Source organism: Numida meleagris, chromosome 2, assembly GCF_002078875.1.
Source record: "Numida meleagris isolate 19003 breed g44 Domestic line chromosome 2, NumMel1.0, whole genome shotgun sequence".
NCBI classification, from domain to species: Eukaryota; Metazoa; Chordata; class Aves; order Galliformes; family Numididae; genus Numida; species Numida meleagris.
The window spans coordinates 101,932,662-101,947,706 of NC_034410.1; the positions used below are offsets into that span (position 1 = coordinate 101,932,662).

Below are 15,045 nucleotides of genomic sequence, written 5' to 3' on the forward strand. Positions count from 1 at the left end.
GTAGGTATTTGAAAGTGGATCAGGAGCAAGTATTACAGTGGTGTAGAGCTGTATGGGGTTTTACAAAGGTGTTGCTAGAACTTTTCAGTGGAGTGAAAGCACGGTGTCATGTATGAGACGTTTGAATTCCTTTTCCAGCCATTACTAAGCACTCGTATTAACGGTGGTAGGATTCGTTGCATGAAGAATTATGCGGTCACAAACATGTACGATTAAAGCTAATATTAAGAAGTTATATTTTTAGCCATCTTTTAAGAGGGCTGGGCAGCCAGCGGCATCTGAGCGGCACGGTCATCATTGGTTCAGCAGAGGCTGTGGATGCAGTCTGTAACGTAAGTGGTAGACTACACCGAGCTTTGGGAGTAAGCGGTACAGATACACTGCCTCTACTTTGCCATCCTGACAGAGCTGTCAAACAAAACGTTCTATTTAAATCTGGGGCTTGGGGGCAGGAGGAATGGGGGTTGTTTTTCTGCTAATGAGAGTTTTTGGAGATCCTTATACAATGTTGTCTTTCACTCTGATGTTTTGAGGTGAGTAGAAAATGCTTCAAAAACCATTCCTCTGCAAGTCTTTTGAGATAAGATGGAATATACAATAATGTGAGTTCCACTTCAGGTTCTCTGGAGTTAAATACTGAACTACTCCTATTTCACTGCATTTTTATTTTTTTTAACAAGTTTGGGTGCCCAAAATGGGACCCAGTAGAGGTGACCAGAGTAGGCGGCATTGAAGTTGCATGCTGCCTTCATGCTCCTGCTCAGAATCTCTTTGCCTTGGTACCCAAGATTTTTGTGACCCGGTTAGTCCCTGTATTTTAACCAGCGTTTTAGCCACAGAGAATTCTGTTCATATTCAATCTTCTTATTACCCCAAACTTTTTCATTGCTGCTTTTTCCAAAATGTTGTCTATCTTCTGATGTGACTTCTTCCAAGACAGTGTTCCAGTGGTGTAAAGGGGAAGAGGGAGATGGTTAGACTTGGTTGAGCAAAAAAAAAACCATTTGCATAACAAACACCTACCCCTGTTTCATTCACATCAATGTGTTTAATGTATTGGGGGGAAAAAAATAACTTTCCTTCTAACCAGTGTGATTGATCTTCTGTAAATTGTCTTTTACGAAGAGTTAATGAGCAAGCTCACTTTTTCTTTCTTCTCAGCAGCATAAAGCTTGTCTGGGACCTTAATTCACTGAGCTTCTGTCTATTAACTGATCTCTATCTCATGTAAGATTTTAGCATTGTCTAGAGGCTGTCACTTCTGCAGCTGGGTCAAAGGCTGGTGGGACAAGGTGGCAGCTCTCAGGCTGACGGGCTCCTCAGCGTTGGGCCAAAGGGCAATATGTTTTAGTAGAGCAGCTGGTACGGTTCTTTCAGTGGCTTCCGAAAATGGCATTCAAGTTCCAGTACAGTGAATTAGTTCCTAGTCCGTTTTTTTTTTTTCCCCTGTAAGTTCCTGTGGTGTGCTCTTACGTTTCAAACAGACGTGTGTGTTAGTGGCTGAAGCTTTTATAAATATTTAGGCAGGATTATATTTTTTCCCTGTTGTTGTAATATCTGTATTTAAACATCCCCAAAGCTTTTATTGTGTAGTTTCACAGACCCAGAATTCTGACGGCTTTCAGAAGAAGGACGTCAGTGGGTGTGACGCGTGGGAACTGTGATGTCACGCCCTGCTCAGCCCTGGGCAGGGGAGGCTGCAGTGGGGGCAGGTACCAGGGTGGTACGGGGATGGCTGCTGTGCCCTGAAAACCTTTGCTTTAAGGTAGATGGCTTTTGTCATGGCGTAGTGGGAAGAAGAGGTTGTTTTGGTGGTGGGTTGTTTTTTTTTTTTTTTTAGTCTCGTTTGCAAAAGGGATATTCTTTAAATTACCATTATGGTTCCCTAGCTCATTGGCCATTCAGACTTCCTGCCTAAAAAGCCAGAGAGGGGGAGTCAATGATTGGGCCCTTTAAGGGAAAGGGGCATTGGGAAGTACTGGAAAAGGGTTTGTGGTGGTCTGGGCCACTGCCATGGTGCTGCTGGAATCCCGCAGGGCCAGGGGCAGGTGCTCAGCTCGGGCATTCTCTTGCTGCAGATGAGAAGCTGTGAGCCGGCCTCAGTGGGTGACAATGGAGCCTCCAGATGATGTTCTGAGCTGCCTCAAGACTTTGCTTGAGGGTGTGAGCAGAGCTGTCCTAAAACAGAAACCAGAAGACATTGCTGGGTTTTTAGCTTCCTATTTCCAAGAGTTCATCGACTTCCAAAAAGGTTTGTTCAAACCAATCCTTAACCTGAATAGCATGAGCTCTTCGAGCGCTTATCTAACTCCAGCTCAATTTGTACTTCTATTTTCAGAGAATCCAAACTTGGTTTTAACAGAAGTGGTTGAAAAATTTGATCTCAAGCAGGGTAAGAATTGTTGTCTGTTCTTTTAGGGCATTTTCAGATGATGTTCCAACATGAATGAGTGCAAGCAGTTCTCACTTACCATGGGCTACGTCTCATCTGTGCCTAGGGCTGTGAAAGAGGCACATAAGCTCTGTGCAGTGGGTGAGAACGTAGCCACCGCTGCAGGATCAGGAATACAGTTAAGGAGCCCTAGGTTTTGAAGCTGTACCAGTGCCTTCTGAGTTTTCTTTCCCCTCCCTAACAGGAATCAACAAACTTCCTCTTGGGAAGCCTCATAAATGTGTTGTAGAACATCTGATTGACTTGACTGAAATCAATCTTTATTTAAATGGAAACATTTGCTAATACATTGCCATTATGTGTTTGTTTTCTGGTTGTTGTTTGTTGTTTTGGTTTTTGGCCTTGCAGAAACTTGGAATGGGGAACTGGAAGAGAAGACATCAAAATGTAATGAGGCTTTGCTTTCTACTGAGTCCCAGAGAAAGGAATCATGTACTGACAGAGGGGAAGACCATCCTGAAGACCTCGCTGCATCCAGCTCCAGAGTAACTCTGTGCCCATCACCGATCAGTTCCATTCCAGAAAGCAAACACCCCCCTGGACCCGATGGAGCTTTATCCCCCGAGGGATCTGAACTTGCGTTTGTGCCTGCTGACCCTGCACAGCTCCCTGTCCCTGTGGAAGATGATAGCAGTAGTTCTGTTTGTCTTGTGAGAGACGTGGCAACCACTGTGCAGACTCTTCAGGAAGATGCTTCTGCTGCCTCAGCAGCTGAGGCTTCTGTGTCACAACAAGGAGTGGAGCCTTGGTCCTCCATGAGTGGAGAACTAGGACCCTCAGACGGCCAGGTCCTTGTCTTAACAAATGATGTAAATCAAGTTTCCTCGCTCCTTTTGCAGCAAGAGCCCTCATCTCTTCCACCACTGCCACCTCCTTCTAAGGAACAGTTGCAGGCTGTGCCTTCCTCCAGCGCTGCTGAGGCCATCTCAACCACTGCTAAGCCGATAATGGATGCAGAGGGTCCTTCTTACATACAGCAGTTTCCAGATAAAATAATCATTTCCTTTAATGGACAAACTCTTTCTTCTATAAAGCTGTCACTAAATGCAGGCCAGGTCTCATGGCTGGCTGCTAATGATGCAGCATTCCAGCCTGAGCGAATGGAAGCCATAGCACCAATGGAATCGGCTGAACAAGCTTGTTGCTTCAGGTAAGAAAGTCTGGGTTCTTGTCATCTTCTCAGCCCTTCAGCTTCATTAAATAGAAAAGCGCCTACATCAGTGCAATACAGGGCGGTGATGGCTTCTAAGAAACTGCTTTATCAATGCCATCTGCTTGGCCCCAGAGCACGTGTGTTAGATCTCTCTGCAATCTGTCAAGAAATGGGACTGGCTCTGGACAGGATCCTGCATTCCTGAGGGTAAAGGCAGATAAAAGTGACAGGAAGGTGGCCCTTGATCCCTAATAGTTTTGATCAAAACAAGGCAGATTTCTGAAACAGATATTGGTGCTGTGTCCCAGCACAGTTGTGAGCTCTCACCAAAGTATGGTGTAGAGGAAAACTGAGCTTAGGCAGACTGCAAATGAAAAATATTGGTTCCTTAACAAGAAATGCTTCTGGGGGAGTTTGACAGATAGAAGTCAAATGAGTGAGTCCTCAAATGCTTACTCAACAGAACCTCTTGACCATAGGCAACTAGATATAAGGACATGCAATATAACTGGAATTCACTGCTCCTGCTATTAGCCCTCTTGCCTTTGTATTGTTGTAGCCATGGCATCCAGTGGAGCAGGACAACCACCACCATTTTCTAATGTGTGGACCCTCTCTTGTCTAACTCATTTGAGACAAGGTCAAAAATCTGCCATATACACCTGCTCCAATTTATGCGATACAAGAAGAAAGGAAGAGGGGAAATGCTCCACCTTTCATTTTGGGGGGCTGTACTGTTAATAACATACAGGACTGTAAATCTATTCCTAGCCCTGTCTTTGCACAGGGAGATGCAGGTGCTAGGAGGCTCACTGTAGCCCCAGTCCTGGTTTCTAGCCCAGCTGATGAGAAAAAAGCTATGGTGAGTAAGTTCTGCAGAGGAAATTGCTGCTACTCCATCCCTCTGCATGATGTATGGCTGCAAAAAAGGGCTGACAAGCCAGTGCTGAACGCACAGATATAAATGCCCCCACAGAAAGTTAAGGTAGTGCAGCGCAGACTGTCGTTACGTCAAGCACCCTTGCCAGAGTATGAATGAGTAGAGAAAAGAAAGATCTGTTCTTAGGAAACCAAAGTCCCTCAAAATAAAAGAAAACCTGATATTGAGGTTTCCTTCTTAAATCTAAATGCTTTGTTTTTTCTAGAGTGGAATGTTCCATTCTGGATGACATGATGAAGAACTGACACAACAGCTCTCAGAATCACTTACTTCTTGAGCAACTTTGAGTGTAAGACTTGAGGAAATGCTGGCCACAGTGAAGACCTGAGTGCAGAAGCGATGAGGTATTCAATTTTTGCCATCGCATAGCCAAAAAAAAACCATTTCTCCTTATCTGTGCAGACGTCTCCAGCACCACTGCTGTACCTGGGTAATTCTAGTCGCACACAGAATAAAAGCAGAAAGCATCTCACTGCCTTTGTGACTGTTCCACTAGTCCACATTCAAGATAGAGTTCAAGATGAATGCTCTCTGCCCCAGCTCCTGGGGGCAGACTGCTCCCGCTGAGAGGAAGAGAGGTCACTGAAGCACACTGTGCAATGTGCCCGCAGTGGCTTTTGGAGGTCTGCTCACAAATGGTCACCGTTGTCAAACACCACTCACTAGATGCAAGAAGTTTTGAAGCCTTTATTTAGTAGCAATTAAATTATTCAATTAACACTAACCTCCAGACAGCAGTTAAAATATTGTACAAGGAGCAGCTCGCCCTCTAGAAGCTCTGTACACAGTTCAGTATAAACTTACACTCTAAGATTGAATGCACCCCACTGAAAAGGGGTAAAGCAGCTGTGCACAGGAGGCCTCGCTGAAGTGCCTTCCTCCCTCTGAGATGCACAAGGCCTCCTCCCAGGCAGCCCGCACTGTGCAGACCGTCCCACAGGGTCCCGGACTGATCCACTTGCTGCCTGTTTGCAGTGGTGCTGGGCACCAGAACTTCTAGTGCGTTAAACAGGTTCTTTTCAAACCTGTTATTAGTGTGCAGTTGAAATTCAATCCATAGGCGTTTAAATGGCTCTTAATTCCTGAAACCATAAGGCCGGTAGCAAAACAGGAGAGCGAAATTCAAAACACACTGCACAAAATATTGAATAAATACCTCTGAGAAATATTACCAGCTTAAACAACTGCACGGAGGCTCCAGAGATGGGCGCGCTCCTGGGCTCTGTGACCAGTGCTCAGGATGGAAGGGAGTTACTTCAGTAAAAGAAAAGTTGCTTTATGAAAAAATTGCACCTGTACAAAAGTGACACACCCTTCTTTGCTTGAAGAACAGAATATTGCAATGACTTCGTGTGCTTTTAGACATTCCCAGCTCATAATAAATAAAACCACTTTTGCTTGTGCCAATGTTATCTACGAGAGAAGGTATTCACAGAACAGCCAAGGTGTTCCGTTCCTCGCACACCACAACCTAATATAGGTGTATTCAGCAAACCAGGCAGCTGCACATCGTGGTGACTTGCTGACTTTGTCCACGTAGGACCCAGCGCCAGCCCGAAAAGTTAATCCCCTACCTAAGGGACCGCAGTCACGTACCGCCAGATTTACTGCGGAGATGCCTAATATTCTGTTGGATAACATGTTAGTTCTTTCAGGAGGTAAGTAACATGAGGGCAAACATTAAAACAGATTAAGACTTATTTGTATCGGCCGCAGGCTTCTTATTGCATTTTAATAAATATCAGGCAAGTTAAAGTAGTTTCTGTCCCAGTAGTTGCCAGAATAGAGCCAGTCCTGTGTGCCCGTGTGGGGGTTGGGGCCTTGGTGGAACCATCTGTAAGGAAACAGGCAGCACGTTACCAAAGCTACTCACACATTGCTGTAGTTCAGAACTGCTTTGCTGCATCTTCAGCTGTTACTGTTCAAAGTAATTACCGTGAATGCAGGAGCCCTCTTGGTTTAAAATCTTAAGTAAATTTAACGCTGTTTTCAACAGCCAGATTTCCCCATTCCAGCAGTACTTCTGCGGCTCCCAGGTGACATTACTGGCACCAGTATTTTGTCCATTGGGAGCAGTCAAGACTCTCGCGTAAAAAGAACAGCTACAGCTGCACTTCAAAGCAGTTGTGAACCATCATTTCAGCATGCATAAATCATAACAGTGTTTTCAAGACGTGTGAACACCACAAGCACTGCAGTCCTGAAAACAGAAAAACGCCGTTTCCCCAGCATCTAGATTTCCCTTTGCATCTCAAAGCCTCGTTCTGCAACATGCCAACTCAGAACAAGTGTGTTTGCTACCCTGAGTGTCGGTGAAACATCACCCAGAAGCTGCAGGAGAAGTCCTGGCTTACTACAGCGTGACTGTTCGTGCTGAGGGGCCAACCTGAATGCCCAGAGAGCTGATCCAGCTGCATGAAGTTCAGCACCAGCTTCTGTGCTGGCTGCTGATTGACACACTCAACTCTAGCACACTGGCTTCCTCCCCTCCTCTCTTGTCCTTCCTGATGGGGAAGCTGTGCACATACACACACACTCAGCACAGTTTGGGGAGCTGAGGGGCTGTCAGTAAAGTAGGCTGCCAAGTCCCAAGGCCAGACTGCTGGCAGTACCCCCAGTGGGGAGGACAGCCTGTCAAAGCACCATGGCACAGAGGGTTGTCCTCCTTCCTCCTCACCTGTGCCTGTTTCTGGCAGTCACATCATACAGCCTAACAGCGCAGCTTGCTGCTTGGGTCTGGCTCAATCTTTTGCCTCACAGCAGCAGACCCCAGAGGACAAGCAGTAGTTTAAGTTTTTAGCTGTGTTTTGCTATGCTGTGTTGGCAGCACAAGGCAGCTTGCGAGCAGCTGCTGTGGTTAATATGCTCCAGTGCCTCCTTTCAGCTCTTCAGTGGCCACAAAAACCAGTTCTTGCTTTGTATGCCTCACTGCAGCCGACGCACTGATGTAAATCATGCACGTGCATGTTTTAACTCACTCTTCCTATGTTTTCTGCTTTTCAGAGCAGAAATTAAAACACATTAGGACCAAAGAAGGGCAACGAAGCTATGAAGGGTCTGGAGCACAAGTCTTAAGGGGAGCAGCTAAGGGAAGTGGGATGGTTCAGCCTGGAGAAGAAGAGGCTCAGGGGAGAACTTAATGCTCTCTACAACTGCCTGAAAGGAGGTTGTGGTGAGATGGGGGTCAGCCTCTTCTCCCAGGTAACAGCAATAGGACAAGAGAGATTGGCCTCAGGTTCAGGTTGGATATTAGAAATTTCTTCTCTAAAAGAGCAGTGAGGCACTGGCACAGGCTGCCCAGGGAGGTGGTGGAGTCATCATCCCTGGAGGCGTTCAAGAAACGTGGAGATGTGGCACTTGGGACACAGGTTAGTGGGCACGGTGGAGATGGGCTCATGGTTGGACTAGATGGTCTTAGTGGTCTTTTCCAACCTTAATGATCCTATGATTACAACCAACTGACTTTAAAGAGCAAAAGCACAAAGGCAACCAGCATTACAACGCCAAATTACAGAGCGGGGTGGCTAGTACGAGGCTCTGGCTAGATCCAAAAGATGTGAGATGCACATCGGATGTAATGCCTTCTGCAATGCCATCACAGTGGTAAACTGAATAGTCAAACACTTGAATGGCACTTCTACCCTGATTAAATGAACAGAAGTCAATAGAGGTCCCACATCCCTTGTGCCACACGTGGTTCACTACTATGTCACCTCCGCTCGGGACGTCAGCTCCTCTCAAGTAACTGGTGTGTGTGTGTGCATGCCCAGTATGCTTCCAGCTCATGGGTAGCGGCAGCTTATTCCAGAGCACAAGCCTGGTGTTTGCTGAGGGTCAGGGCTACAAACAGTGGCCTCACCCTGCAGCTTAGGGAGCTGTAGCCCCAGGATCTCACTGCTCTGCCTTCAGCACTGGAATGGATCAGGACAGCATCCTCCAGCGGTGCTGCTATTACTACAAGAAGGGAGAAGGTGATGGGGAGAACAAGATGAGAGACAAGGGGACCCAAAGCAATCAGGCAGAGAGGGGTGATAAGGGAGGGAGGGGACTGGCTCATCAAAAGCAGCAGAGCACTGCTGTTTGAGAACTGAACTGGAACGTCTTTTACTCAAGAACCAACTTCACTTCCAAAGTGGATTCAAAATAAGTGATCAGGAGGCACTCGGGAAAACTGCCTTGTGAGGGAGGAATCTACTAGACAAAATAAGTGGTGTGCTTTTCTGTGGCAGGGAAATTGCAGCTTTTTACATCAGTTTACATCACACTGCAGGTTAAGACCTGTGGGCTGGCCCTCTCGGAGTGGTAGAAGAGATGCTCTCCACAGTTGGGCTTTTTGTCCAAGCTCGGCCCTTTATGTTTAAATAAAGAGGAGCTTTTCCTACATAATTTACGTTCATCTTTTGAAAGCAGTCACGTTTGGCATCCCTGCTAAAAAGATCAGATTCAAGGCAGGTTCTGCCAAAGCTTTAGAGAGACACAGGAAAAATAAGGAGTTCTTAAACGATACCAGGAAAGAGGTGGGCGAGTCTGAAGTCCATGCACTGACAACTTGCACAGTGCTGGCTCTGCAGCAACTAAAGAACTTGGTGAATGGTCTTGCACTGACTACAGACCCTGAACACCATCGCTTCGCACTGTGCTCTGGGAATTCCCCTAGTCCTTGTACCAAGGTGAGGTGCTTTGAGCTGTACCTTAGGGTACTTCAGACAGCTGGAGGAACACAGCGTAGTTATCCCTACCACTTGGTGAGAGCCAGAACCAAAGCATACAGAGCCCCTGAAATCAGGGAAGGAAGAGGGAGGCATGGGGCTGTTCAGCACGTAACGCATTTACTCAGAAGCATGACCAAAAAAAATGTTATTTTGCACCAGTTTCAGGACAAACAAACCCAAACACTGCAGGAGAGCAGGCATAGGTAAAACCAAACCTGGGACTCTGGGATGATGGGTGACTTCATTTGCAAAAAAAAGATAAGTGATTTATAATTACAAACAGACATTTTGAAGGCACTTTATCCATGGTATTTGGGTGCATTAACAGTTAATTAGTAGGAAGAGATAAAGTTTGCTTACTTTAGAGAGTTTAGCCCTACCCCCCCTCCCCCCTCCCCCCCAGTGAAGAGACCACCAGTCTGTTGTTATAAATTTAAATAGGTTTTGTCTGGTCAAACAAGATTCATTTGAATGTGGTTTTAAGACTTCTACTGAGCCAGCTGTGCAGGAGAGCTCCCAATTGACTTCCCTTTTAAAAAAAACAACTGGCAGCTGCCTTGTAAGCTAACTTCTCCTCTAATTTTTGTAGTTAGTAACAGTCTTGGAATGGAAGAAATGACATGGAGAGCAAGCTGATGAAGCCATTTCACCATCTTTAAAAAAAAAAAAAAAAAAAAACCTGTATGCTGCAGGAGTACAGTGTTGCCAGCACCCAGCAACTGATCTGAGAAGCTGTGGGCAATACGCTATCAAGTTCACTGGAGGAATTGTTTCTTCCTCCCTTTGGCCAAGCGTACATATTTGAGGCAATTCCACATTAATCACCAGCAGCAACAGTCCTTACAATCACTCACTGTCAGCAGCATCTTTTTCACACTTAGAAAATGCAACAAGCTTTCACACTTAGCGTATGAACATGGGCGTGCAAGCACCAAGGGGAACCAAGGAACCAAGACCACGTCTGACTCTGGAAGCGCTGCAGCCTGCACAGGCTCGGTCTGTATGTGTCACAGCAGAGATGGCAGCTTCACACTGACACTGCACATCACTGGTGTGGGCTGGTGGTTCACCTGAACGTTCAACACCTTCATACAACTACACCCGTACGCACGCAGGCACACTGACCTCGTCTTCCAGTCTTCCTCTGACTTCGAACGGTTTTTGCGGGCCGTCCTTTGCTTTTCTTCTAGCCTCTTCTTCTCCTCACTAGCCAGATCTTGAAGGAATAAAAACACGCAGGTAAAAATGCACGGTCATTGCTCCACCTGACCCAGCAGATTAATAAGTTCTCCCTTTAAAAAGCATTCTACATAACACAGAACTGCATCTGTTTCAGCCTAAGAGCAGAGCCAGGCCAGCTGCAGCACAAGATCAGCCAGTGAAGTTCCATTCCTGTCCTATGATCACAAAATACGTTTACTCTGTTGTCCAAAGACCCTGTAAACATGCTTCCCTGACAGCACGTTTGAGCTGGGGGAGGCAGCGTATCTAGAAGTTATTTCAGCAGGGAAACTGATTAAGACATAATTCTGACTTTATTGCAGAAGTCTGGACACCTGCTTCTTGTTTGGATTGTGGGCCAGTTGTTGCTAGCACCTGGTTTCTGACCAGTAGGGGGGTTGCAATATTCATTTCCAAACCATGAAGAATCAATCCTCTATTTTTTTTTTAATTTTTATTTTTGGTGGAGCAGTAAGGTAGCATGCGTCACGGTCCTAAGCAAGCTTCCATTTGGCAGAAAGGACAGCTTCGTTTTCCCTTCAGAACATCTTGAGGAAGAAGACTGAGAAACAGATTATGTGAAGGGTGATCTCTTTCATATTTGAATTCTCAAAAAGCATTTCACGTACAGCTCAGAGAGAAAAAACTGAGATAACATTCGGAAGATACCAGCTGCTCCTGGTTACCCTAACCAGCTTCTAGCACTGCCCCTTATGGGTCTGTCTGCTAGATCCACTTCATGCTGTTAGTACAGTGAAGGAGTATGACCAGTTGCTAAAGGCACAGTTATTGCACTTCAAATTTTGACATGCAAGTTACTGGGGATGCTGTGAAAAAAGAACATCCATCCAACTGGCTACAGAACAATCCTACAGACAAGAGACTGCTTGTGGGAATTCATTGATCTGCTCTTTTTTTGTTTATAAGCCTCAAAGCAGTAGTTAGCCACTTCTGAGGAAAAGAACCACCGAAGTATGACTGCACTATAGTACACCTGTGTCATTGTTTTTCATACCAAATCTCAGACTATTTACCAGAAGTAGTCACGGTTATTGTGCTGTTACGTAGGTGAAACTGATTCAGAGGTTTCGTGACTTACCCCAATCACTTCATAAGGCACAAAAAGAAAAATCCCCCACGCTTTTAGTCTAGAAATGCAGCCACCTTGCTCTAACAGTAAAATACCAAAGAGAAAGGTGCAAAAAAGGGCTGGGGGAGGTTGTTCCACACCACAACCATGTATTTAACACCAAGTCGCATGTCAGAAGACTAAAACACACTTAGACTCCACGGCACCTACAGTAACAATCTCTCTGAAGTTTCTAAAAAGCATACAAGTCTCATAATGCATTTCTAATTCACTATCCTAAGACAACAAAAGCGTTCAGTTCCCAGTGAAGAATGCTTTTGCATCACGCACATTTGTCACTGACGTCCCAACTTAAATAGCCTCGACTGCATTACTCAGAATTGTCATATGAAAATATTCTTTTTACACTGGCTGATGAAAACAGAAGCTGACAAGTTCACAAATGCTTTTGATGCTCCAAGACTCTCCTCTTAGTCTCCAGCTATAGGGCTGCACTACAGAGCATAGCAAAGGGCCTAAAGCTAAAGAGATCACAGAACAACATAAGGTTTAAGATTCCAGCTTGTATGGAAGAACATAAGTGGGCAGTTGGTGTGGTGCATTCCTGGCTAGGAACTAAGCCACTCATTCACTTAAGTCCAGGATGGAGGAGAGAATTAAAGAGCAAAAGCATGAAAAACTCATGGGTTGGGATTAAAGACAGTTTCAACAAGTGAAGGGGAAAAAAAAAGAGAAAGCGATGCAAAGGCCATCACCCATCACTCCCCACCAGTATCACCTATGCCCAGCCAGCCTTCAAGCACCAGCTACTTCGGAAAAACATGTCCAAGTTTTACTGCTGAGCACGTTAACAGCATGGAATACCTCCTTGTTCAGCAGTAGCTAAAACAAGGGTGTGTTATCAATGCAGCTTTGGTCACTACTCTAAAACACAGCACCATTAAGGGCAGCTGTGAAGTACCTGAAGTAGAGGCGGGTGATGTAACTTTTACTAGAAGCAGAATAAGGATTAAATACTGTCTTGTAGTATGGAAGAATGTTCCTTTATGAGTAGCTACTTATTCTAGCAGTTCATCTAACTCCTCAGAAGTTGAATTCATTTCATTTTTTCCATGGTCCTTCAGTTTTGACAAGAAATAAAGTTACCTATTTCTCCATTTTCCATGGCTCTGATATCTGGTCGTAGCCGGCAGTCAGTTTTGGGAATGACGCTTTCCATTTCTTTGTCCAATTCATTCAAAGCCATAGCAAAGCTAGTGAAATTGTACATCTGAAATTCAGAGACAGAGAGAAAAGATGACTTTCTTACAAAGCCTCTGGCTGCTAGTCTTACTGTACAACAGAGCAGCTGTCTAAAAACAAACACCCAAGTGCTTTTTTATTATTTAGTCACTCGAGATAAGGATACTCAAGATACCAGCAAAACTGCACTGTCAGGAAGAATGTTGCTGATCCTTGGTGTTTCTGTTTAACCAGGACAGCATCCAATTACTCAGTGCACTATTTCTCTCTTATCTTCTTTTTCCAGTCCTGCTGGTATTTTCCCTGTCTCCGTAGAGAGATTTCCCCCTTGATTAACCTACAGAGGGCACCTTTACTTGTTCCAAGTCTATTTTTGTACGTGAACAAATTCTCTGCCCACTGGCTCCACAGCCCCCCCACACACCAGCCAATGCTATACAGGCTTTGCAAGTGTCTCCTAGGGAGTGTCTGCCTTCTAATGAAGCCTTTCAGAAGAGATTTTTTTTCTTGCAAAGCTACGTGCGTCTATGTGGGGAACAGAGTGGAGAGAAAAAGTGGGGAAGCTGCCCACACCACTGGCTGCACAAAGCATTCAATTTTGCAGAGAAATTTGGCTAACTAACCGCCTGTGGGGAAGTATGTTGCAGTCAACAGGCAAACCCAGACTCATTAATGAAGAGAGGACAAATGGATTTGTTTTGTGTTGACCGGGCAGAATAACAGGATATAACATGCCCTTTTCAGTAAGCAGAAATATAGCCGACCTGCGCTGAATTTGGAGGTCTTGGAGTTATCTTCCATAGTAAAATACTTCCAGGAATAACATACACACTCTCAGAATCTGGCAGTGGCATCTCATCGGGCTCCTCGGTATTGCTCACCTGAAAACAGCACACAAAGAAAGGGGATAATGTAAAACGTCCTTGACCAAAAGTAAATAATGTCAGCAACAAACTTTTAAAGATGCTCATCAAGAAGGACAACAGCATTTATGAAGGACATGTACTCCCTCCCAAGCCAAGACTACCAGCAGTTTCTCACATCAGTTGCTTTGCAGGTAAGACGTGGATATTTGCGAGTTAAGAAATGTAAGTTTCTCTACCAGAAGAATGTCCCATTTAATCACACTTTTATAGGTAATGACATTAATTCAGCCACACGAGACTACTCTACAATACTGAACTAAGGCCTGCTAGACAATGAATAATGCCCTCCTAGGAAAACCTGAGGTCACTATCAGAGCTAAAAGCAGCAGCAGAACGTTTCAGAGATCACTGGAGCACAGAGCTGAATTTAAAGGCTGTTAACACTTTAAATACCTTGGCTCCATGCCAACAGCTTTAATCCTGCTGCTAATAAGCTTTGCTCTCTGATGGTTGTGTCATATACTGATGTTGTAGTACTAAAAAAATCCAGTACCCAGACTGGACTGAACTGTGCTCTAAGATGATTCATGTATTACACGCTTAAGTGTGTTAGGAAGCATCAAGGATTTTGATTCACTGCGAAGCACTTGGTTACAGTGCTTTTATAACAAACAGGTTGCAAAGTAACCAGAACAACACGCAGACCAGGTTTGGAAGCTAAACAGGGCTTTTAGTTCACAATGTCTGAGCTGGGCTAGCAACCTGTCCTTCTTTCCTTTAAAGGATTTTCATGTGCCCTTGCTCACAATGCTGCATATTTTACACTCAGCACTACTCAGTCCTTCAGAAACTATACTCAGAGAGCAGTAATAGATTTTGCCAAAGCAAGAACTCTGGTGTCTGAAACCAGGCATACATGAGTGCAGATGCTGTTGCCTTACATTATTTTCTTCCACATGTTTGCACTGAAATATCTGCACGAAACACTTCACCATTTTCAAAAGGCTCTAGTTCATTCAGAGTAGAACAATTTTGGTCTAACCCAAGGGACTACTCTTATGACAATGCTGTTAAAATATCACATTTGCATACAGGAAGATTTATCTAGCACCACAGAACCATAGAATGGCATGGGCTGGAAGGGACCATAAAGCCCACTCATTTCCAAGCCTCTGCCGTGGGCAGGGCTGCCACCCAGCAGCTCAGCTGCCAGGGCCCCATCCAGCCTGGCCTTAAGCACCTCTAGGAATGGGGCACCACAGCTTCTCTGGGCAGCTGTGCCAGCGCCACATTACTATGCAAAAATCGTATTTCCAGTAGTTCTATCCCTACAAAAATCAAAGGGCTTTGAGAGGGAAGCCTGGGGCAC

At 45.1% G+C, this 15,045-nt stretch overlaps 2 protein-coding genes across 13 annotated transcripts in view; one reads left to right on the forward strand and one right to left on the reverse strand.

Annotated features, from left to right (window-relative positions):
* Positions 87–5,017, forward strand: CABYR (calcium binding tyrosine phosphorylation regulated). Its single transcript, XM_021388635.1, has 5 exons — positions 87–1,765; positions 2,079–2,251; positions 2,339–2,392; positions 2,801–3,602; positions 4,751–5,017. Exons 2-5 carry the CDS (start codon positions 2,113–2,115, stop codon positions 4,788–4,790), a joined length of 1,035 nt encoding a protein of 344 aa, XP_021244310.1. The 5' UTR covers positions 87–1,765; positions 2,079–2,112; the 3' UTR covers positions 4,791–5,017.
* Positions 5,213–15,045, reverse strand: part of OSBPL1A (oxysterol binding protein like 1A) — a 77,009-nt gene continuing 67,176 nt past the window's right edge. For all 12 annotated transcript variants that reach the window (XM_021388610.1, XM_021388606.1, XM_021388611.1 and 9 more), the window contains 4 exons: positions 13,575–13,691; positions 12,715–12,838; positions 10,383–10,473; positions 5,213–6,379 (listed from right to left, as the gene is read on the reverse strand). In XM_021388610.1, the coding sequence (XP_021244285.1) occupies positions 6,277–6,379; positions 10,383–10,473; positions 12,715–12,838; positions 13,575–13,691 (435 nt within the window). In that variant the 3' untranslated portion in view covers positions 5,213–6,276. The remainder of the gene's footprint in view (positions 6,380–10,382; positions 10,474–12,714; positions 12,839–13,574; positions 13,692–15,045) is intronic.

Bases quoted from the DNA above. Each gene is read 5' to 3' on its own strand.
- CABYR (XM_021388635.1), top strand. From the start codon at position 2,113: ATGGAGCCTCCAGATGATGTTCTGAGCTGCCTCAAGACTTTGCTTGAG. The intron at 2,252-2,338 runs GTTTGTTCAAAC...TTCTATTTTCAG, and splicing joins GTTCATCGACTTCCAAAAAG to AGAATCCAAACTTGGTTTTA. The intron at 2,393-2,800 runs GTAAGAATTGTT...TTGGCCTTGCAG, and splicing joins AAAATTTGATCTCAAGCAGG to AAACTTGGAATGGGGAACTG.